At 44.0% G+C, this 21,778-nt stretch overlaps 2 protein-coding genes across 7 annotated transcripts in view; one reads left to right on the forward strand and one right to left on the reverse strand.

Annotated features, from left to right (window-relative positions):
* Positions 1-1,870, reverse strand: part of LOC115274915 (predicted GPI-anchored protein 58) — a 48,310-nt gene extending 46,440 nt beyond the window's left edge. For both annotated transcript variants that reach the window (XM_029918446.1, XM_029918445.1), the window contains exon 1: positions 1,439-1,870. In XM_029918446.1, the coding sequence (XP_029774306.1) occupies positions 1,526-1,855 (330 nt within the window). In that variant the 5' untranslated portion in view covers positions 1,856-1,870 and the 3' untranslated portion in view covers positions 1,439-1,525. The remainder of the gene's footprint in view (positions 1-1,438) is intronic.
* The window catches only part of DYNLRB1 (dynein light chain roadblock-type 1), a 20,870-nt gene continuing 437 nt past the window's right edge, over positions 1,346-21,778 (forward strand). The window contains exons 1-4 of one of the 5 annotated variants that reach the window (XM_029918449.1): positions 1,346-1,491; positions 9,446-9,521; positions 16,693-16,860; positions 21,558-21,579. In XM_029918449.1, coding sequence (XP_029774309.1) covers positions 1,489-1,491; positions 9,446-9,521; positions 16,693-16,860; positions 21,558-21,579 — 269 coding nt within the window. In that variant the 5' untranslated portion in view covers positions 1,346-1,488. Of the gene's footprint in view, positions 1,492-1,732; positions 1,932-9,445; positions 9,522-16,675; positions 16,861-21,557; positions 21,773-21,778 lie in introns of those variants that run through there. The other 4 variants (XM_029918447.1, XM_029918452.1, XM_029918451.1 and 1 more) reach the window with 4 other exon arrangements.

Genomic DNA, 21,778 nt, shown 5'->3' on the forward strand with positions numbered 1-21,778 from the left:
CTACAAATCTGAAAACCTCCATACTGTTCTTTTTGATTATTTCTAGTCCAGACCTACTCTTCTCTTTGTCTTCCGTATCCTAGCAACCAGTACCCTACCAATATTCACTTAGTCCCAGGACAACTATCACTTATTAATATGTCCCAAACATTGTTAGATATGCCACATGCAACTGTCATTTAGTCTTTATTTTACAGATAATAAAATGAAGGCTCAAAGTGATTAACTTGAGGTTATTCAGTGGCAAGAGTGCAAACTGGAAAGGACTGTCTGACTCCAAAAGCCTGGCTGCCTAAACGTTTATATCCCATTACTAGTAATGTTAACCTTGATCCTCTGATTAAGATGGTGTCTGCCCAGTTTTCTCACTGTAGTCACTATCTGATCCTCTTAATATGCAGACACCCCTAAAAGGAGCACCAAATTCCCAGTTAAGAGAGGCAACAGTGAAATGAAAAAAAATTGAAGTTAGGTTATCTGTGTTGAATTGAGCATCCTCCCCAGGAATGTAACGTTTAACGGGTCAGCATGTAATTTCCCAGTCAATGCTGGGAACTTTATTGATAGGTCTTTTCCTCTTCCCTTAGGAGGGCCTAAACAATTTGTTCCTTGCAAATAAATTGCGTTCTTCTCTCTCTCTTTCTTTTTTTTTTATTCCCGCTCAGTGTAAAAATCTTTGTGTAGCTCGGCAGAGCTTCCGTATACTTTATGTGGGATGTTGACCCATTCATGACTCGTTAATAAAGCCAACTAGATCTTCAAATTTACTCCATCTAATTTTGTCTTCTAACAAAGGCTAAAGAACAGAAAATAGGACAAACGTAGGGCTCTGCGAAGAAGCCCCCTTCCTCCTTAAAAAAGTGAAAAAAATGAGGAAGCAGAGATGTAAAGTGGCTTCTCCAAGGTAACCCAGGGGTGGCGCTGAGCGCGGAGTCCTAAACCTGCATACTCCCAGGTTAGCCCTGACCACTCCCATCTGGACCTGCCTGGAATATTTCCAAGGGGGTAGCTCTGGAGACTCCAGAGCGCCTGACTCCAGTCCCACTTCCCGACTTTACCGTGCGTTGGGCGCATTTTGGCTCGGCGACTCACTCTGCCTTAATCAGGGCACAAATGGGGTCTCAGCCAACACCCTTTCTTGCCTTCATACTCGCTCACAACCGTCCACCTAGGACTTCCGGCGCCAGCTCAGACCTCAGTGGAGTCTTGAACGCCTCTTCTGACACCACTAGACAGCGGTGGTGGGACACGGGGGTTGGGAATTTTCCATAGCTGAAGCGTTCCTCTGCTTTTCACTATGGGACAGCGCCTGGCAAATTCCCTATGAACACTAGAGGAGCTGACTAGACCCGCCTGCCCGCCCGCCTCACGCTGGATCCTGGTAGGCTACCGGAGCTGTCCGTTTTGACCGGGCGCTTGCGCAGGCGCGGAAACGTACCGGGACCGAGCTGAGTGCTGGGGTCGCGGAGCTACCGAGATCGGTCGAAGATGGTGAGTGTCCGTCTGGAGCTTGTGGTTGGTGGCCTCAAGGTGGTCGAGTACGACCGCCCCCCCACCCTGCGCCTAGCCTTTCATCCACCGGGGACGTCTCTGAGTGCTGGGCTGGGAATCCGCGGGCCGGGGCGGGGCCGGACCCGAGCTGACTGGAGGACGGAACCCGGGCAGCGCGGGCCTCCGGACCCGGACTGGGAACAGAGGGGACCGAGGCGGGGCCACCGGATCCCGCTGGTCTTTGACCGGAAGCGGGAGCTCGGGCCTCGGAAGGATCTGAGAGAGATGGGGAGGCGGCCGACAGGCCCTTATAGCTTAGCGTCCTGGGCCTTGTAACGCGATAACAATAACGATAAGGTTTCATGGAAGCTTAATTTGTGTCCAGCGCTGCTTCAGCGCTTTACGTAGCTTGGCTTTCCTCCTCACCACAGCTCTGTGAGGTAGGTACGACCGTTATCCCGATTTGACATACTTGAAATCTAAAGCGGAGTGAAACTAAGTGCCTTCCCCTATGAAATGGCCGAGGTTGATTTGAACCCCAGAAGCTTGATTGACGCCTTTCTGCCCCTGGGGTTCTTTCGAGCGCCTGGAATTTGGTGCATGAATCAGAAACCACCGGATCCGCCCTTGGACATCCCCAAACCTTGCTGGCAGGAAGTGTGGGCTCTTTATGCCTTTATATAGGTTTGGTTTCTCGTGTTTTTAATCCTCCCGACTTGGGGAAACTTGAAAAGACGTATTAAATGTGAAATCAAACATATTTAAAAATGTAAAAGCCCATAAGAAAAATTGAAAAGGAGAAAGAAGCAGTGTCGTGACCTAGTAATTAAACATATTCTAGTCTTTCTGCCTTCAGCTTTCCCTTAAATATAGGTTAGCTCCTACTGAATGTACAGTTGTGGTCTCTGCTTTTTTCATCTATTATTACACCACAAAGAATATGTTTACATCACCAAAAACATGTAATGTTTCAAACATCTGTAACTTTCATCTTTCATATCACTTTTTAAACTGTAGAGAAAAATCTTAACAGATAATACCTGCACACAGCAAAAACAATAATCTGAAAGGATCTACCTGAAAAATAAATCTCCCACCCAACCCTGACCCCTAGCCTTAGTCTCCAGAGTTGAGAGTTCTTTATATATCTATGTGCATATATAGGCATGTATATGCTCCCTCTTTTTCTGACACATGTGGTAGCTTACTGCAACCTGTACCATGCTATTGTGTGTTTATTCTCATAAAAGCAAAACATATTCAGATGCACATTTTAACCAATTCAAGCATATGAAGTATGTAATGTAAAAAGTGCGTGTAGTCCTTGCCTCACTCCCCTGTGGCAAACAACTGTTGGCATTTGGCTGTTTCCTTCTAGGTTTGATTAGTGCATAACCACATGTACATATGAGCTGTTTATCACATGAAACCAGAACATACATGTTCCTACATATTAAGTTTACTTTAGGCTATAGAGAGAGATCTCCTTCTGCAACTTACTCTGTTCACTTAAAAATATCAAACATTTTTCCAATGCAATATATACAAATCTTCATTCTTTTTAAGGACTGTATAATATTCCATTGAGTATATACATTTAGGTGATTTACAGCTTTCCACTCTAGACAGGGCTGCAGTAACTATTGTCTTTTTGTGTATGTGTGTGTGCTTATGCTAGTGTTTATGTAGGATATAGGGTAGATTCCAAGAAATGTTACTTCTGGCATCCATAGTTTACAGAAACTGCCAAATTGCCCTTTAGAACGGCAGTATAAAAATCATCCATATTTCTATTGAGTTTTACTCCACCATACAACTATTTTCAACTCTGTATGTCCTCCTTCCTCTTGGTTCACGAATGCATAGTTTTTAAGATGTGCATTCTATTCTTTTTTGCTTTACTATCCAAAGATATCTAACCTTGTTGCTACATCACCTTTGTGATGAATTCTTTTTAGTGACTGGATAATAGTCAAATAGTTGTACCATAATTTACCAAATCATTCCCCCTGATGTACGTTTGGGTTGCTTCTAACTCTTCATTAGTAGAGATAATGATGTGATGAGTACTTCTGTATATGTAGAGTTTTTATTTTATTTTATTTTAGAGAGTGCATGAGGAAGGGGAGGGGTAGAGAGAGGGGGAGAGAATCTTTTTTTGAGAGAGAGAGAGAGAGAGAGAGAGAGAGAGAGAGAGAGGGAATCTTAAGCAGGCTCCACATTCCAACACGGAGCCAGATGCATGGCGGGGACCCCCACAGCCTGAGCCAAAATGAAGAGTTGGACATTCAAATGACTGAGCCACCCATGTGCCCCTATTTTTCTTTTTTTAACAATTAGATTATTTCCTTAGGAGAAATTCTCAGGAAAAGAATTTCTGAGGCCAATAAACCAATACTTTTATGGGTCTTGCAGTGGTGTTTTCCTGTGGCTTTACCAGAAGTTCAGATTGCCTTTGTACCAGGTTTGCCATAACTGCCAGCATTTAAAAAGATAATTCAGCATTGCTATAATTTCTTGTTTTTTTATTTATAGAAAGCAATGAACATTTTTCTATATAGTTGTATTTTCTCTTGGGTGTATTTTCTACTAGTATCCTTTGGCCCACTTAACTTTTACAGCACCCAGTGCTCATTACCAGTGCCCACTTAACTTTTAGACTTTTTTTTTTTAAGTTTCTTTATTGAGAGAGAGAGAGAGAGAGAGAGAGAAAGAGCTTGAGCAGGGGAGGGGCAGAGAAATAGCAAGAGAGCAAGACCCAAGCAGGCTCTGCACTGTCTGTGCAGAGCCCTATGCAGAGCTCGATCTCATGAACCACGAGACGGTGACCCGAGCCGAGATCAGGAGTTGATGTTCAACTGACCAAGCCACCCAGGCGCTAGACTTTCTATTTTTCTTAGTCATTTTGTTGATATTTCAGAATTACTCATTTGTTACATCAGATGCAGATGTTTTTCTATCCTTTTGATTCATTTTTGTTTTAAACAAATTAAAATATATATACTTAGTGGTCAGATTGGTCAGTATTTTTGTTAATTATTTGCTTCAGATAGTTATTCCTCCTGTGCTGAACTAATAAGTAATGCTGGAGTTTTACTGCTATTTTTTTTCCATCTGTCAGCAACACGCACCTGGGAACTAAAGAACCTACAGACACCCATGTTATTAGTACCTACTACCCAGGATGCTGAGGAACAGGACAGGAGGTTGGAGATGTGAGTCAACCCTGGGAGACTGCATATCCAATCAGATATTTCTGTTACCAGTTGGCTAGCTCTGCAGAAAGGACAGACTTTGAGCTAGAGCTGGCATGACTCAGATGCCTATGCAGGACTGTCCTTTCCCATCTGTAAATGTCCCTGTTGCTGCTTTTGACTTTTTGGCAACATTTGTTTTTCTTCTTGGCTCTTTTAGGGCTGAACTTGAGGTTTGTTTTAAGCAGTTTCTCCTGAACCCAGGTAGGAGCTATACCCTGTGTCTCCTGGAGACCCCTCTAGACCTCTGGTCCCCACTCACCCAGGCCTACCCCCATCCTGGTTGTTGGGATCAAGTTGGAAAAGCTATTCTCTAGTCTTACAGAAAAGTATTTTTATTGAATTTGACTATGTAAAAATTTTAAACTTCTGATTATTGAAAAAAATCATAGGATTAAGTGAAAAAGGGAGGGAAGTGTAATGTATATGATGGACAAAAGTCTAATATTTCTAACATATGAAGTTTTTGAAAATCATTAGATATGTGGAAAAATCAGAAGATTCAAAAAGAGATGTAAACAGTAGTTTCATTTCGACTTCACTGATAATTCTTAACAATTAAAGTTGACTTTCTGTTATATGATTTGTGTTTATCAGATTAGTAAAGAATCAAAAAACATTGGCAATACCAGTCCTCTCTATTCCTTGAACATGCCAGACTTGTTCCCGCTGCACTGCTTTTGCTTTCAGTCCTTTGCCTGGAGTGCCCTTCTTTCTCATCATTTAGTGCTTGGCTTAAAGATTACATCCTTGGGTGTTCCAGACCTTACGAGCCAAAGTTGCATTCTCCTGCACCCTGCCCAGCCCTGTCCCTGTACCGTGCAGTAATCTTGGTTACTTGTTTTTTAAACATCTCCTCACCAGAATGTGAGCTTCTTGAGGCCAGGGATCTTATCAGTTGTGGTCAGTGGTATATTCAGCTCTTCTCTTGACCTGCTATGTATCCTTGGGCAAAACTCTTCTTTCTGAATTTCCATTTCCTCAATGGAGATCGTACTAACCATGAAATATTCAGAAGAAAGAGGTGGCTGAAAACATTTATTCCAGTATCTGACCTACTGAGCAGATCAGTGTATAATTGCATGTCCTCCCTTTCTTGGTGTGTGTTTAGTTTTTAAGAAGCCAGGTCTCAGTGGCAGGTTCTCATTTCACTTAGGACCACCCAAACCCTAGCTCTTGTTTACCTTGGGTACTGTAAGTCCATGTCTCCCCTCACCAACCTTAAAAAGGTTGATTTTTATAAAATGTAGTTGTAGAAATGCTTTTTATTTGCTCATTAAGTATTTATTGAGTCTATACTGGCTGGATAGTGCTTTGGGTTTAGTGCACAGATAGATATATCCCATTGTGGTAAGTGTTGTGAAGGTGGGGTGCTCAGGGTACCCAGAAGAGGGGCAGGTATGGGAGAAGGTCTCCCTTAGGAGGCTCATGAGTTGAGTCCGGAGAGCTGGGAGTTACATCAAGCAGTGAGGGAGGGGAAAAAAGGTTGCTTCCTTCAGAGAGAGCAGCACAGCCCAGGGCCCAGACTGTGCTTGTCCCCTGCAGTCCGTTCTCCACACAGCAACTGGAGCCATTCTTTTGAAACATTCAATCTTGTCACTCCTCACGTCAAAGCCTGCTAGTGGTTCCCCATTAAAAACCAAAGTCATCGCTGTGTCTACCTCTCTGATCTGGTCGCTTGCCGCTCACTGCACTTCAGCCACGCTGGTTCCTTTGAGCCCTGGAACATGCTATCTCAGGTCTCTTATATTTGCTCCTCACGTTGCCTGGAACACTCTTCCTAGAAATCCACATTAGCTCCCTCATTTTCTTAACTATCACCTTAGTGAGGCCTTTGCTGACCACTTATTTAAAATTGCCATCAGCCCTTGCATTCTAGATTCCCCTTCCCTACTATACCTGACATGTGAACTTCACTTGTTTCTTTGTCTGACCCTCTCCATGTCAGCTTCATGAGGGCAGTAGTTTTTTGTTAAATTTTGTTCACTACAGCATCCCCAGGCCTAAAACAATATCTGGCACAAAGAAGGTACCCATATACCTGAAGTGGGGCTCAAATAGAACAGTCCTGAAATAATTCATCTTTTTCATTTCAGCCCCGCTTTCCAATCTCCAAGGGATATTTCAGGCATCTATTCTGACACCTATGATTTTAGCTTTCTTTCCCTTCTCTAGGTTGATTGCAGATTGACTGAGCTGTCGATATTGAGTAGGTCAGAGCCCTGTGGTCCCCATGTTAGAGATCTCTTTCTTGGATACACGGAGAAGGGCTAAAAAATGTTTTTGAGTAGAAACAATATACTAGAATAGAAAGAGGCTGTTTTGGAGGAAAAAAAGAAAGAAAGAAAGAAAACCTTATAGTTTCCTGCTCTCAGTGTGGCTTTTATTTTTTTCAAAGTCCTAACTCTCTTATGTTTTTTAATGTTTTAAAATATTTTTGAGAGAGAGAGAGAAAGAATGAATATGAGTGGGGTAGGGGTCAGAGAGAGAGGGAGACACAGAATCTAAAGCAGGCTCCAGGCTCTGAGCTGCCAGCACAGAGCCCAATGTGGGGCTCAAACTCACTAGTGGTGAGATCACAACTTGAGCCAAAGTCAGACATTTAACCAACTGAACCACCCAGGTGCCCCCTAACACTCTTATTTTCATATAGTTGCCATGATCAAGCACTGTATTTTTGCATTAGCTGTTTTCACTTAATGTTATGTCATACTTTTGTGGAGGTATAAATATTCTGATCACCATTTTTAATATGCGTATTATATTTCTATCAATGGACAGACCTTCCTTTATTTGGCTTTTTTTCCTAATTATTGGGCATTTTTGGCTCTTTATACTTTTTGCTACTGCAGATGTCTCTGCAGTATTGCTGTATTCTTAAGTTATTTCCTTAGGATGAGTTTCAGGAAAATTACCAGGTCAGATTGAGTACTGTGTAATATTGACCTCTATCATACTTTACCCCTCCTCTCCAGAATAGCACTTAATAGGAGCTCAGTAAAAGTCTGTTGAATGAATTATGACCTCATACATGCATGACCCACTTCATTGTACTCACATCCACAGAGCTAGCCCTGTCCTTTCACCCAGGCCCCAGATTTATGAGGCTTTGGGATATTTGCCATTTGTAGGAAGAACTTGTTTGCCCTTCTCTCCAGCATTTGAGTGTTCTTGTATCATTGGGGAGTGGGTGGTAGTGACTGGACTGTCAGTCTTGTGCCTATTAGGAAAACAGTAATTCATTGTGCTATCTCCATCTACTGTTTCGAAGCTCCTCCCCTTCAGGTCAACTCATTAGCCCTTGGGGGTGGGGAACCACTTTCTTTAGGCAGATGGAGCCTCTGTTTTCAACATAGTATCAACTCAGCCTTTGAGTAGCTTCTGACTGCATTCTGGACCTGTCTGGAAGGAGCCTTCTAAAAACAAACACAGTTTAAGGCCAGTTTTTGTCCACACAAAGAGTTAGGCCCAAATCAGTTAGGCAGCTGTTTATTGAGCACCTAACTCTGCAGAGCATTGTAGAAACTCTCAGTAAACCAGTACCTCATGCATTCCTAGAGAGGTGTTCTAGAGTTTGGGGAATCAGAAATGGGTAAAGACTGCACTGAGTTGGGGATCAGTAAAAGCTTCATGAAGGAGATTCTTCTCTTAGATCGCCTAGAAGAATTTGTTGGATTTCTTTGTTAGGGTAAAAAAAGATGTAGAGATAGGGAGGTATGGGCATGGAGATGGCGAATTGAAGGAAGGGTAAAAGAAATGGGAGTGATCATATAGAGGGCCTAGCATGGCAGGGTGAGGACCGAAATGCCATATGCTAGTTTCTGGAGAGTCAGGATTAATGAGCTTCTTCCCCAGGCTGTGTGCCATGTGTCACATTGTCTCAGATGCTAACTTATTAAGTCACAGAGTTTATCCTCACAGTGTTAGAACAAATACTCGGCGCCCAGGAAGAGACAAGCAACAAGCACTCAGGGAATCAGAAAAGACCATTTATTTCTCACTGGTGCCATCCCAGTGGAGTCATATCTGAAGACTGAGCCCCGAACCTTGGCATTGGCCTTCTTTTATGGTTAGAATGGTAGAGGGTTGAGAGACAAAAGAAAAAGGGGAGGGGACACTTCTCAGTGGTGCTACCCAAGTACTTGGTGGAGGCAGGAGGCAAGCAAGATCACGGAAGCCAAAAGCATGCAAGAGGAGTATCCAGCCACAGACATCTGGCTGGATGTCCTTTTATCTTGTTTTTACTAGTTTTTCTTCTCAGTGGAGCCATTTTTTTTTCTTTTAGAATGTTTCCAGTTGTGCTCTTTGGGCCACAGTGACAACTTAGTCCCCTTCCTGTTAGATACCACTGTTTGGGTTTTTTTCAAATCATCAGAGTCCTGTTCCCAAGGTATACCAAATATGTGAGTCATGGATGTGTCTATACTCTGAGAATGGTATTTTATATTCTTCCAAATAGCTAAGTAGGGAGGGATAAAAGTGCATGATGGGCAAAGGGCCCCAGATGCTGGGGTTTAAGTGCTGAAGTCGGCCTAGGGACCACTCCGAACAGGCCTGGGGGCTTTGAGGGTGTGCCAAGGGCCTGGGTGTTACTTGTTTGTTATTGGAAGACAAATGTTATGATTCATCTGCCTGAAGTGTGAGAGAGTTAATCCAGTCTTTCTGCCCCTTCTTAACTTTGGTCTTGTTCTCTCTGGCAGGCAGAGGTGGAAGAGACACTGAAGCGACTTCAGAGCCAGAAGGGAGTACAGGGAATCATCGTGGTGAACACAGAAGGTACACCCTCCCTTTGGCTATGACCTGCCCCCAGAAAACAGCCCAAACACAGCCTGACACTTATTGTTTACTAAGCCCCTTCTATACGGGATTTAATTTTTACCCTTTTTATTTTTATTTATTTTTTTAATATTTTTTTAATGTTTTATTTATTTTTGACACAGAGAGAGACAGAGCATGAGAGGGGGAAGGGCAGAGAGAGAAGGAGACACAGAACCGGAAGCAGGCTCCAGGCTCTGAGCTGTCAGCACAGAGCCTGACGTAGGGCTTGAACCCACGAATGTGAGATCTGACCTGAGCCGAAGTCAGAGGCTTAACCAACTGAGCCACCTAGGCGCCCCTACCCTTTTTAAAACACAGTGTTCTAGCACTGTAGTTGGAATTCCAAAGTTTAAAAAAGGAAAAAGTTGCTCAGTCCCACTGCTCTGACAAATCGTACTTTTTAATATGCAATCACACTTTTGCATATGTATACGCATGAGGTTGTTTTTTGGCTTTTTGTTATGATTTATATGACCAAATTTTTTTAACTACCAGTACTATCAGCCATCAGCCATCCCCCATTTATATTGTTTCTATTTTAAAACAATTTATTTAAGTTTATTTACTTAATTTGAGAGAGAGAGAGAGAATGCAAGTAGGGGACACCATCAAGACAGAAACAGATGTGGGGTTCGAATCCACAAAAACTGTGACATCAAGACCTGAGCCAAAATCAAGAGTTGGATGTTCAACTGACTGAGCCACCCAGGTGCCCCACTACTTTTTTTTTTTTTTTTTTAAGTAAACTCCACCCATAGTGTAGGACTCAAATTCATGACCCAGAGATCTACCGACTGAGCCAGCCAGGCACCCCTGTTTCTACATTTTTGCTAGATAATACTCTGGCCTATATCATTTCCTTCCTCTTCTATACCATTTTTTTATTTTTTTATTTTTTTAAATTTTTTTTAATGTTTTTATTTATTTTTGATACAGAGAGAGACAGAGCATGAGAGGGGGAGGGGCAGAGAGAGAAGGAGACACAGAACCGGAAGCAGGCTCCAGGCTCTGAGCTAGCCACCAGCACAGAGCCTGATGCGGGGCTCGAACCCACGAACGTGAGATCTGACCTGAGCCGAAGCCGGAGGCTTAACTGACTGAGCCACCCAGGCGCCCCTATACCATTTTTTTAAACATCGGAAGAGTACAGTTACTAATTTTCCCAAGCTGCAGCAGACTAACATTTATCACATACCTGTTCCATGTCAGGCCACAGGGTTGTGCTTTACATAGTGTTTCATCTATTCCATACGGCAGCTCTGTTGTCTCTGTTTTGCAGTGGAAAAATGGAGTCTAGACATGTAATTGATTTGCCTGCCATTACAGAGCCAAGGTTTCATTCCAAGTCTTTCTGAATGCACTTGTGCTCTTTCTCACACACTGTACTGTGAAGGACCAGAGGGTAGCTGCTGGTCTGTGGCCCAGGCCATGCCCAAGGTCACTCAGCTGGGCTCCCCACATCAGAGTTTAGTCAACTCTGATTTGTTTGAGACATCTTGAAAGCCCTGTGTGGGTATGTTATCATTCTAGGCCTTGTTTTTAGAAAGGGAGAATTCTCAATAATGTGCACTTAAATAGAGCAGAATGAAAAAGTAGAAGTGGAAGTGGCATGTCCTCAGTTAGAATATTGTTTTCTGGGGTGCCTGGGTGGGCACATGGGTGAGCATCTGACTCTTGATTTCAGCTCAGGTCATGATACCAGTGTCATCGTATCCAGCCCTGCCTCATGGTCCCTGTTGCTCGTGGAGCCTGCTTGGGATTCTCTCTCTCTCTGTCTGCCCCTCTCCTCCACTGACACTCACGCTTGTATGCTCTCTCCCAAAAATAAATTAAAAGTTTTTAAAAATTTTTTAAAAAGAGGGGCACCTGGATTGCTCCGTTGTTTAAGCATCTGAGTTCGGCTCAGGTCATGATCTTACGGTTTGTGGGTTCAAGCCCCACATTGGGCTCTGTGCTGACAGCTCAGAGCCTGGAGCCTGCTTTGGATTCTGTGTCTCCCTCTCTCTCTGCCCACACTTTCAAAAAAAATTAAAAAAGAATGATGTTTTCCACGTTGTCAGTCCCTGGCCAGCCTAGAACCAGGCAGTGCATGCTCCCCAGCTTCATCAGATGCTAATTACATTCTGCGATCGAAGCAGGCAGCACGATGGGAGCCCTCAGGACATTGTGGAGCAGGTGCAGGTTTCAGTTCAGGTCTGCCGCTGATCAGCTGGAGGGCCTGGCACTTCCTCTTCCCCTCTTCAGACCTCAGCTGCCATAAGTGGAATGGTTGATCCAGTTAACTTCTTTTGGGTGTTTCTTACTCCAAGACCTAAAAGACTATTTGTATATCACCTAGAGACTGACTTCTTGGACAGAATTTTTTTTTTTTTTTTAGTTTATTTATTTTTGAGAGAAAGAGAGCGCACTTCGGGACAGGGCAAAGAGAGGAGGGGACCGAGGATCCAAAGCAGGCTCCATGCTGACAGCAGAGATCCCAGTGCAGGGCTCAGAGTCACAAACTGTGAGATCATGACCTGAGCCAAAGGCAGGCACTTAACCGACTGAGCCTCCCAGGTGCCCTTGGACTGGACATTTTTGACCCCAAATGGGTAGGGAACAGGCCTCCATCAGTATTTGCAAACCATAGCCTTCATTCTTAACCTTAAAATGGTCTCAAAACCTTTTTTTCATTGGGAAAATCCAGCTTCAACTGCTTACTTTTTGGATACTAATGAATACTTCTTTTTCATAAACAAATGTGGCAGTATTGCCTAGTATGGCTAAGAGTATAGAACACAGAACCAGACTGCCTGCATTTGAATCCTGACTCTGCTTATCAGATGCGTGATCTTGGGCTAGTCACTTAACCTTTCTGTTCCAGTTTCCTCATCTGTAAAATATGGATAATTATACTACCTTCCAGGGAAGCTTTTAGAACAGTACCTGATATATAGTAAATGCCATATATATGTTAAAATTATCACATGTGTACATTTATTTTTAATTTGTGTCCCATTCACAAAGCTCCCACTTTAGTCCTCATTTACATTTCATACAGTGAGCCTGCCAGGCAGGGGTATTGCCCATTTTTCGTATGAGAAACCCAGAGCTGAGAGAGGTGATGACCTGCCCAAGGTCAGCCAACTATGGATGGAGATGGTCTGAACTCACTGCTCTATGGAGCCTTTAAGCTCTCTGGAAGCTTCCATTAAGGATGATTAGTTAGGGATTCCTATTATCCCTTTCAGGGTTTTCCTGCCTCCATGATTCACCTTATCTGCCTCTTCTTGCAGGATGCCTTTCCTGACCACTGCAGTCCAGAGTGATTGCTTTTGCCCCTGAACTCATGACACACCCTTATCCCAGTCACTTACCAACCAACTGCCACTACCTTTTGACATCTCTGCCTTCGCCAAATTTAAATGTTTCATGATAAAAGTGTGAATTTAAGCAGCATTACGAAGAACTTAAGGAATATTCCATTCCATTTCTACCTCATCAGACCCCCTGCCATCTTCTGCTGCTGCCCACACCAGGCAACATAAAACACTCAAATATGTAAGCTTCATGAGGTTAGAAATTTGTCTTTTGTGTTCACTACTGTATCCCCAGCACCTAGAACAATGATATGTATTTGGTGCTTAATAAATACAGTAGTCCTCCTTACCCTTGTCTGTGGGAGATACATCCCAAAACCCCCAGTGGATGCCTGAAACCAGGATAGTACTCAACCCTATGTATGCTGTGGTTTTTCCTACATGTACATACTTATGGTAAAGTTAAATTAGTAAATTAGGCACAGTAAGAGATTAACAATAACTAATAATAAAACAATTATAACACTATACTGTAATAAAAGTTAGGTGAATGTGATCTCTCTCAAAATACCTTATTATACTATATTCACCCTTCTTGGGATGATATGAAATGATAAAATTGCCTACGTGATGAAATGAAGTCAGGTGACGCAGTGGTAGACCACTGTTGACCTGGTCAGGAGAATCATCTGCTTTCAGACCAGAATTGACGCAGATAACTGAAACCATGGAAAGTGATACTGCAGATAAGGTGCGGGACTACTGTCTCTGTTAAATATTGTTAATGTTTTTTATTGGTGATTTCATGAAGCTGGGTTTGGTGGAAATATCTGGTTATACAACCTTGGTCTTGACAGATCTGAACCCCAGGTTAGAAATCATGCTCCCTTGGGGCGCCTGGGTGGCTCAGTCAACTAAGCGACCGACTTTGGCTCAGGTCATGATCTCATGGTTTGTGGGTTTGAGCCCCACGTCGGGCTCTGTGCTAACAGTTCAGAGCCTGGAGCCTGCTTCAAATTCTGTGTCTCCCTCTCTCTCTGTCCCTCCCCCACCCATGCTCTGTTTTCTCTCTGTCTCAATAATAATATACATTAAAAAATTTAAGAAAAAAGTGTGCTCCCTTGTGACCAGCTACTTCTGCAGGTTGCACAGTCTCGATTTGTAAAGGAAGAAGCTTGAAGTAGGTGACCTACTAATCATTAGGCTGTCTGTGAAATGTCCCCAGTTCTCATATCATCTGAATCTGGACTTCAATCTCTTATCCTTATTTGAAATTCTCCCCAGTTTTGGTCCCTGTTTCGTGCCCTCACCACCTCTAATGTTTTCTTTAGTTTTTAAAGTGAGCCAGCAAGTGGTTAGTTTCTTGTCTCCTTCATACACCCCTCACTTAGAAATGTGATCAAAATCATGACAGTATTTGTATTACTGAAAAAAGCCCTTGAGAGTACTTATTTGTCACCAGCAATAAATGCTTAATGGAGTCTTTTTAAGGACAGTGTTGAGCGATGCAGACCTGGTCCTGGCCCCCAGGGAGCTTATAGTCATAATGATCACTTCCATAATGGTGTGATGTCAAACTCCAAAGAAAACTGCTCTAAAGGAAAATCCTGTGAGATGGTAGAATTGGGGGCATTGACCACATCTAGGGGTGGGTAGATCCAGCAGAAAATGAAAACATGAGGAATCAGTGAGAATCACAAGAGAATGAGGAAGGAAGGAAAGTTCCAGGCAGAGGAACCTGAGAGAAGGTGCCCTTATGGTATATAAGAAGAGAAGGTTAAGAGGTTTGATCATCCAGACTTTGCTAGGCCTTGATACTGGCCCTTCAAGTACGTTGGGTTGAGATGGGATTTATGTGTGGTGGTATTGATAATAAGCCAACATTTATTATTTTCATACTCTCCTTGGTAAACATTTCTTAAATGAATTAGCCATATTTAATCCTCACAGCAAAAGTATTTTACAGATGAAGAAATAGAGGTTTAGATTAAGTCACATGTCTGAGGCCACATAGCTATGAAGGGACAGAGCCAGGGTATTTGGGTCATCAGATTTCAGAGTTGCTACTCAGTCATCACTGTAGCTGCTCCTAGGCCATCCTCAGGAAGACTCTGCTATGAAATGAGGTCTCGGGAGGTCCTGGTGAGCACCTTCTTGTACCTTAAAGGCAAATGATCACTGTGGTCTTCACGACTTCACTTTGCTTAGAGCAGCCTCTCTGACTCAGATGCCTCTCTTGCCACTAAGTCCTCTTTTGCCCACGCTCATATTCCTGCTCCCTAAGAAGATAAGCTTGGGCCAATTTCTTGCCACCTGTGAGAAGGCCTGAGGGTGATTGCCTTTGGCCAGTCTTTAAGCTGGTCACTTGTGGGCCAGATCAGCCGGGTTGTGGGGCCCCAAATCTAGCCGCTTATACATGAGGAGCCATTTGTGCCACATTCGTCACAAGTGCCTGTCAGCTGTGGGCACTTAAGGCTTCCTCAATGGAACCTTCTGCTAATGCCATACTGATTCATAGGTACCTGATGATTCAGTTGTGTCCTGAGGTGGCTCAGGCTGAGCCCTTTTCTTCACCTCCATGACAATAGACCCTGTCTAGTAAGGAAGATCCATTTAATGGTTCATTGCAAAGAAACAGTATCCAGTGGTATCCAATGGTGTTGGCTGCATAGTAATTAAGTAAAAAATCCAGCCTACTACCAACAATAGAAGAATGATTAACTCTGTGGAAAGGCCACTTGTGGGCTCTTTGAAAGCAATAGCAGTGCTGTTTACAAGTGTAAATGCTGACAGAGAAACAGACTTTAATTTGAGGGACACAATGATGTGTATAGACAATGTGTTTACAACTGAGCCCAAAACCTCCATTGGTGGGAACTGGATCAAAACACTAGAGATGGTAATGTCTTGGCACAAGTTGACTTTTTTTCTTCTTCCTGCGTTTCAGTATTTACAAATTTGTAAGAACTGCCCTCCTCGTTCAGGTTCTAAATGTTCTGAATGATAGTCTCTGCTTTTTTTGTTTGTTTTCTTTTTAAATGTTTTTATTTATTTATTTTTCCTGTTTTTTATTTAATTTTGAGAGACAGAGAGAGACAACATGAGCAGGGGAGGATCAGAGAGAGAGGGAGACACAGAATCTGAAGCAGGCTCCAGGCTCTGAGCTAGCTGTCGGCACAGAGCCTGACATGGGGCTTGAACCCACGAACTGTAAGCTCATAACCTGAGCCGAAGCCGGACGCTTAACCAACTGAGCCACCTAGGCGCCCCTTAAATGTTTTTATGAGAGAGAGAGAGACAGCGTGAGCAGGGGAAGGACACAGAAAGAGGGAGACACAGAATCTGAAGCAGGCTCCAGGCTCTGAGCTAGCTGTCAGCACAGAGCCTAACACGGGGCTCGAACTCACGAACCATGAGATCCTGACCTGAGCTAAAGTCGTACGCCTAACTGATTGAGCCACCCAGGCGCCCCTATAGTCTCTGCTTTTATTGCTAGAAGCCAGTCAAGACAGTGCCAAGAAAGGAGGAACCCAGCAGTGGAGGCCACAGGCCTACTTTTGAATCCTAGCCCCACTGCTTATCTGCTGTGTAACTGCTCAAAGCTTTGTTGCCTCATTGGAAAGTGAAGATGGTGGTATCACCATACCATGCCCAGAGTAGTTCTGGGGACTGGCACTGCCATACTTAAAGTGCTCAGCACTATGCCTGTCAACCCTCAGTAAATAGTGGCATTCATTGTTAATTGCCAGTCCAGGACTGTTGAATTAAGGGTGCAGGGTTGAGAGCAGAAAGGAGCTCCAACATCTTGTTCAGTCTCTTTTCTCCCTCAGGCATTCCCATCAAGAGCACCATGGACAATCCCACCACCACACAGTATGCCAACCTCATGCACAACTTCATCTTGAAGGCCCGCAGCACCGTGCGTGAAATCGACCCCCAGAATGACCTCACCTTTCTTCGAATTCGCTCCAAGAAAAATGAAATTATGGTTGCACCAGGTAAGAGGTCTTCCACTTTCCCACTTGGGAGCAGACTGTCACAGCATATTCTGCGCAGCTTATCAGGAAGGCATGGCACATTAGTGTCTCCACAGCTGCTATGAAAAGGACTGAAGAGTTGAAGGTTCAGAGGTGATTGCCTCACTGCCTGGCCAATCTCTGACTGGCATCCCCAACAAATACTTATCCACTGTGACTCTAGACCAGACCCTGTACTAGATTCTAGGACACAGAGGGGAATCATGATCTCATGAAACATAGAGGAAGGTATGATTAGGTCTTCCCAGAAGAGAGGACATTTGAGCTGAATCTAGAAGGTACAGGAAAGAGTGTAATAAGGTTGGAGGGGTGAGAAAGCTGTGTTTGAAGGAAAAAGAATTCAGTGATTTAAAAACCAAAGCATAAGGTAAGAATATATACAGTCATTTAATCCTTGAAAAAATGTTAAATTGCTCACTTCTAAAGTGGTCCTGGGATGCCTGGGTGGCTCGGTCAGTTAAGCATCGACTTTGGCTCAGGTCATGATCTCACAGCTCCTGAGTTCAAGCCCTGCATCGTGCTCCCTGCTGTCCCCACAGAGCCTGCTTTGGATCCTCTGTCTCCTCTTTCTGCCCCTCCCCCTCTCTTGCTCACTCTTTTTCTCAAAAATAGACATTAAATAAAATCAGACAGTCCATCCATTAGTCTGTCCATCAGTCCTGTCTCTCTGGGCCCCAGATGGCTACCTTTTCCTCCAGCATTGGAACAGATTGCTGCTTTTGTTTTCATGCTGTGTTTGGTACGCATTTGGGAGCTGTGTGTACAAACAGTACCTGTCTTAAGGATCATTTGCAGGTGATGATAGGCTCCTCCTGGGAGAAGCCCACAAAGACTGGGACCACAGGAGTGTCAGGGCCACCTGTCCTGGCCTACATCACCTCACTCACATTTATAGACTGAGATGGTAGACAGATTGGTTTTCCAGGACTATTTTTATATTGTTTCTTTTCTCCTTCCCTCTCTCGCTCTTTTTTTTGGCTGAGGCACATAGTTGTGAGTGTGTAGGAGTTAGGTATGCACGTGATGATACTTGTACAGCTCATCTAGGCTATCAGAATATGTGTAGGAAGGAGTGAGAGGTAAGACGTTTGGTCAAGAGGTGTCAAACACCAAACTCAGCTGTGTGGACTTGACCCTGTGAGAGTTCTAAAGGCAGGAGGTGGTATGATTATGATTGGGGTCTAGATGAAGGAGGGAAATAGGGAGGCTAGGAATGCTGAAGCTCCTTGGGGTTGGCTTGGCAACACAGATGGCAGGGAGGCTGGCTGCAGAATTCTGGGGTAACTTGATGGGGGGTCAGCCACCCAAGTAGCAGAGCAATGTTGGTTCTGTTCCCAGGCCCATTCTGACCCAGTTCAACTGCTTAAAAGGATACAAAGGAGAGAACCATTGACCGAGTCACAAGGGCCCATAGTCTCCCTGGGGTACTTCCCTGGAGGGGTGGGGACAGAGGTTGGTCACAGAGAACATGTAATTTTAGAGGCATTTATTCCAAAAACATGCCATACACTGTGCATCAGTTTAATCACTGTCTAATGCATCACTTGCCGACATATTATGATGCTCTGGTTCTGCGAGGAAAACCAGATTGCAGCAGACGGAAACCGTTTTACCTCCCTTGAGTATGACTTTAAGTCAACAGAATACATCTGAGCCCCGATTTCCACATCTGTAAAGTGTCAAGTAGAGTACTATACTGTTCTGGTCTCCTGAGACATCCCATTGATTTGAGAGGATTGGCTTAAGGTAGGGCAGAAAGGCTCGGAAATACTTGAACTCAAATCTCTCCCAAGACCTCATGCTGTGTGCCTACACAAACCTCCATCTCCCTAAAAGTTAGGCTAGGAATGGTCTCTCTGTTGGCTCTGCATATCAGAACAGGGTTTGTGCCCATACGAGGGCACACGTTTTTGAGGCAAAGACAAATGATATGGATTCCAAATTGGATTCTCCATGGACAATTTTTCTTAAAGCTTCTGAGAATGTCTCCCCTGGACCCACAGAGTCATCTGCAATCTCCTGACCATCCATTCTCAGTTTGGCTGCAAGGCATCTCCAGCTTGCCCTTGAGTACCCAAAGGCATTCAGAGTTAGTGGGGCATGGTTGGTATTGAGCCCAGGGTTGGCAGCTCCTAAGTTAGAGGTTCTTCTTGAGGTTCACAGGTCAGAGCGAGGATGGAGTGGCCGGACCCTTCCTGAGCAACACACAGACGCCTGCCGGCAGGACGGACACACCCTCTCACTTTTGCTTGCTTGCTCACTCTGTCTGACACTCACACTCTGACAGGGCCTCACATTCTTTTATACTAACTAGAGAGCTGTGTGACTTTTTGAGGTTTCCTTAAACACAGTGAGTATTCCTTCTGAACACCCTCACCACTTCTCCAGCCACCCTGCTGCCTTTCGGAGCTTCAAGAGACTCCGGCTTCTCTCCCTGGGCCCGCACAACATGCCATCCCGCTGCTGCCAGTGCTCCGCTGTGCCTTTTCATTTAGCCAGCCAGCCTGTTTAGCTGTATTTTAAGTCTGTCAGTCTGCCTACACAGTTCCAAGAGGACAGAGATTTGTAAGCACATAGTAAACATTTAACAAATATTTGATGAATAAATATTATGAATGACTCCCTAAATCTCCCTCCATTGTTGACACCCCACTGTGGGAGTAAGAGGTGGGGTCTGCAGTTGGGGTTGAGGGTCAGGAATGTCTGTGGGACATGGTATTTAGGATGAAAACCAATGATCTGATACCTTGACATACTCATTTTGATATGGCAAAATATCTATATGTATGTATGTGTGTATGTATATATATATATATATATGGGCAGGAGCCTCTAAAGTATTAGGGCTAGATTGCCTAAGGCTGTCCACAAAGCACAAGCCCCGCAGGGGGAGCCCCCAGCCTAGAACAGGCCTAGTTGCTGCATGTTTGAGGTGGGTCCTTCTGGGACTCTAGTTAACACTCCACCGAATGGGAAAAAACTTGGAAGAGCGCTGCCCAGGAAGGAAGTCCACTATCCCCCTTCTTCTATCTCATCTTTCTCGTTGATTAGACTGAGAAGCTGCCGCCCACACCACAAATAGCAAAGATAGTTTCAGACTGTCTAGCCCCCCATATGTGTACCAAATTTCATCCCATCCTGGCCACAAATAGCCCATGTGGAAAGGACTAAAAAGACAGACTTTGGTTTTCGTTTATTAACCTCATTAATATAAAGCCAAATTAATGCAGCATAATCAAGCTCTAACACTCTGCTTTCCACAAAGCACTTATAGTGATAGTATTGAATTTAGAGTTTGATTATTTGGAAAAAAGACTCTGGTATTCTAATTGTGTCTGTTTCTCTTGGTGACTTGTTAATTATTTCTGTTTTTATTTGTAAGTGATTTTAAGTTATACAGATTGCTTAGCCATGAAACTATTCATCTTAAAAAATCTGTTTCCTCTTATCTGCAACAGTCTGTTGTCATGGGAAGAAGCAGACTTTAGGCTTGAATCAGCACACACAAAGCAGACAAGGCCAAGGTCCTGCCATTTCTCCCCTGTTCAGCAGAGGGCAGACCAGTTCAGAGCATCTGGGTCAAACCCAACTAGCTACCTTGCTACCCAGCTCTGCGTTTTTGCCCTGGGTTGGGCAAGTCATTTAACTTTCTGAGCCTCAGTAAAATGGAAAACACTAGTATCTGTCTCATAGAGTGATTTACTGAGGTACCATATGAGAAGGAGTTGCCCCAGGGCTAGGCACATGGAAGCCTTGGTAAATGTTTGTGGTTTGGTTAAGTGGGCAAAGCTGAAACACCCTGCTTCTCCAGTTTCTGCTTCTGTGAAATGAAAAGCCATCAGGCTCACCCCCAAGGGCTTGGACTAGCTGTGATCATGGTGGACATTCCTCCTTACTGGGCTGGGTCCCCAGAGCTGGAATTGAGACAGCTTTGGCTCCGTTTGACCTGGTGCCCTTGAAATTTTCCTCATCCAGAAGACTCTTAAGGCCAGCAGCTGAGCTTGTGACAGAACTGACATTAACCCAGAACCAGTGGGGTTGAGGTTGGAATTCCATTTTTGACACTAACTAGCTGGGTATTCTTAAACTAGTGGTTGTCCCAGAACCTGTGGTGTCAGCATCACCTGGGAACTTGTTAAAAATGCAAATTCTTTGAACTATCCTGGAATTAAAATTTAAAACTTAACTAAAAATGCAAATTATTGGGCTCCACTCCAGACCTACTGAATCCAAAGGGCTACGAGTGGGGCCCAACAGTGTTTGTTTTGAGCCCAGCCCTGCCAGTGATTCAGATGCCCTCTCCTTTGAGAACCACTATCATAAGCAATTCATGTAAAGTCTCTGAACCTGGGTTTTCCTACCCAGAAAACAGGTAATAACCCTACCTCCCTACTGCTACTGTGAAGATTGGAAAACCGGATGCACAGCAGGGCACGGCTGCCGGGTTGGAGGAGGGGCTTGCTCTCCAGAGCCACACCTACCAAAGCCCCGCCCTCACTTCATCTTCTGGTTTCCCAACGGTTAGAAGTAGCCTGAGCATTGATGCTTTTTATTGTTCCCCTCCCTTTTTATGGTTGGTGATTTAATGATTTCTTTTATAGTGTGTTTTCTCCCATTTTACATTTAGTGATTTATTTTTCCATTTTTCTCTTTTGCAGATAAAGACTATTTCCTGATTGTGATTCAGAATCCAACTGAATAAGCCACTCTCTTGGCTCCCTGCATCATTCCTTAATTTAATAGTCCCCAAGAATAATGATGTTAATCATATCAGCCAACTGGCAGGTGGAAATCACCTTAGAGCCTACTTAGACCAGTCTAGTGACCAAAGTCATCAAAGTTGTCCTTCTGCTGGCCAATCACCCTTGAGTTCCTGGGT

Source organism: Suricata suricatta, chromosome 12, assembly GCF_006229205.1.
Source record: "Suricata suricatta isolate VVHF042 chromosome 12, meerkat_22Aug2017_6uvM2_HiC, whole genome shotgun sequence".
NCBI classification, from domain to species: Eukaryota; Metazoa; Chordata; class Mammalia; order Carnivora; family Herpestidae; genus Suricata; species Suricata suricatta.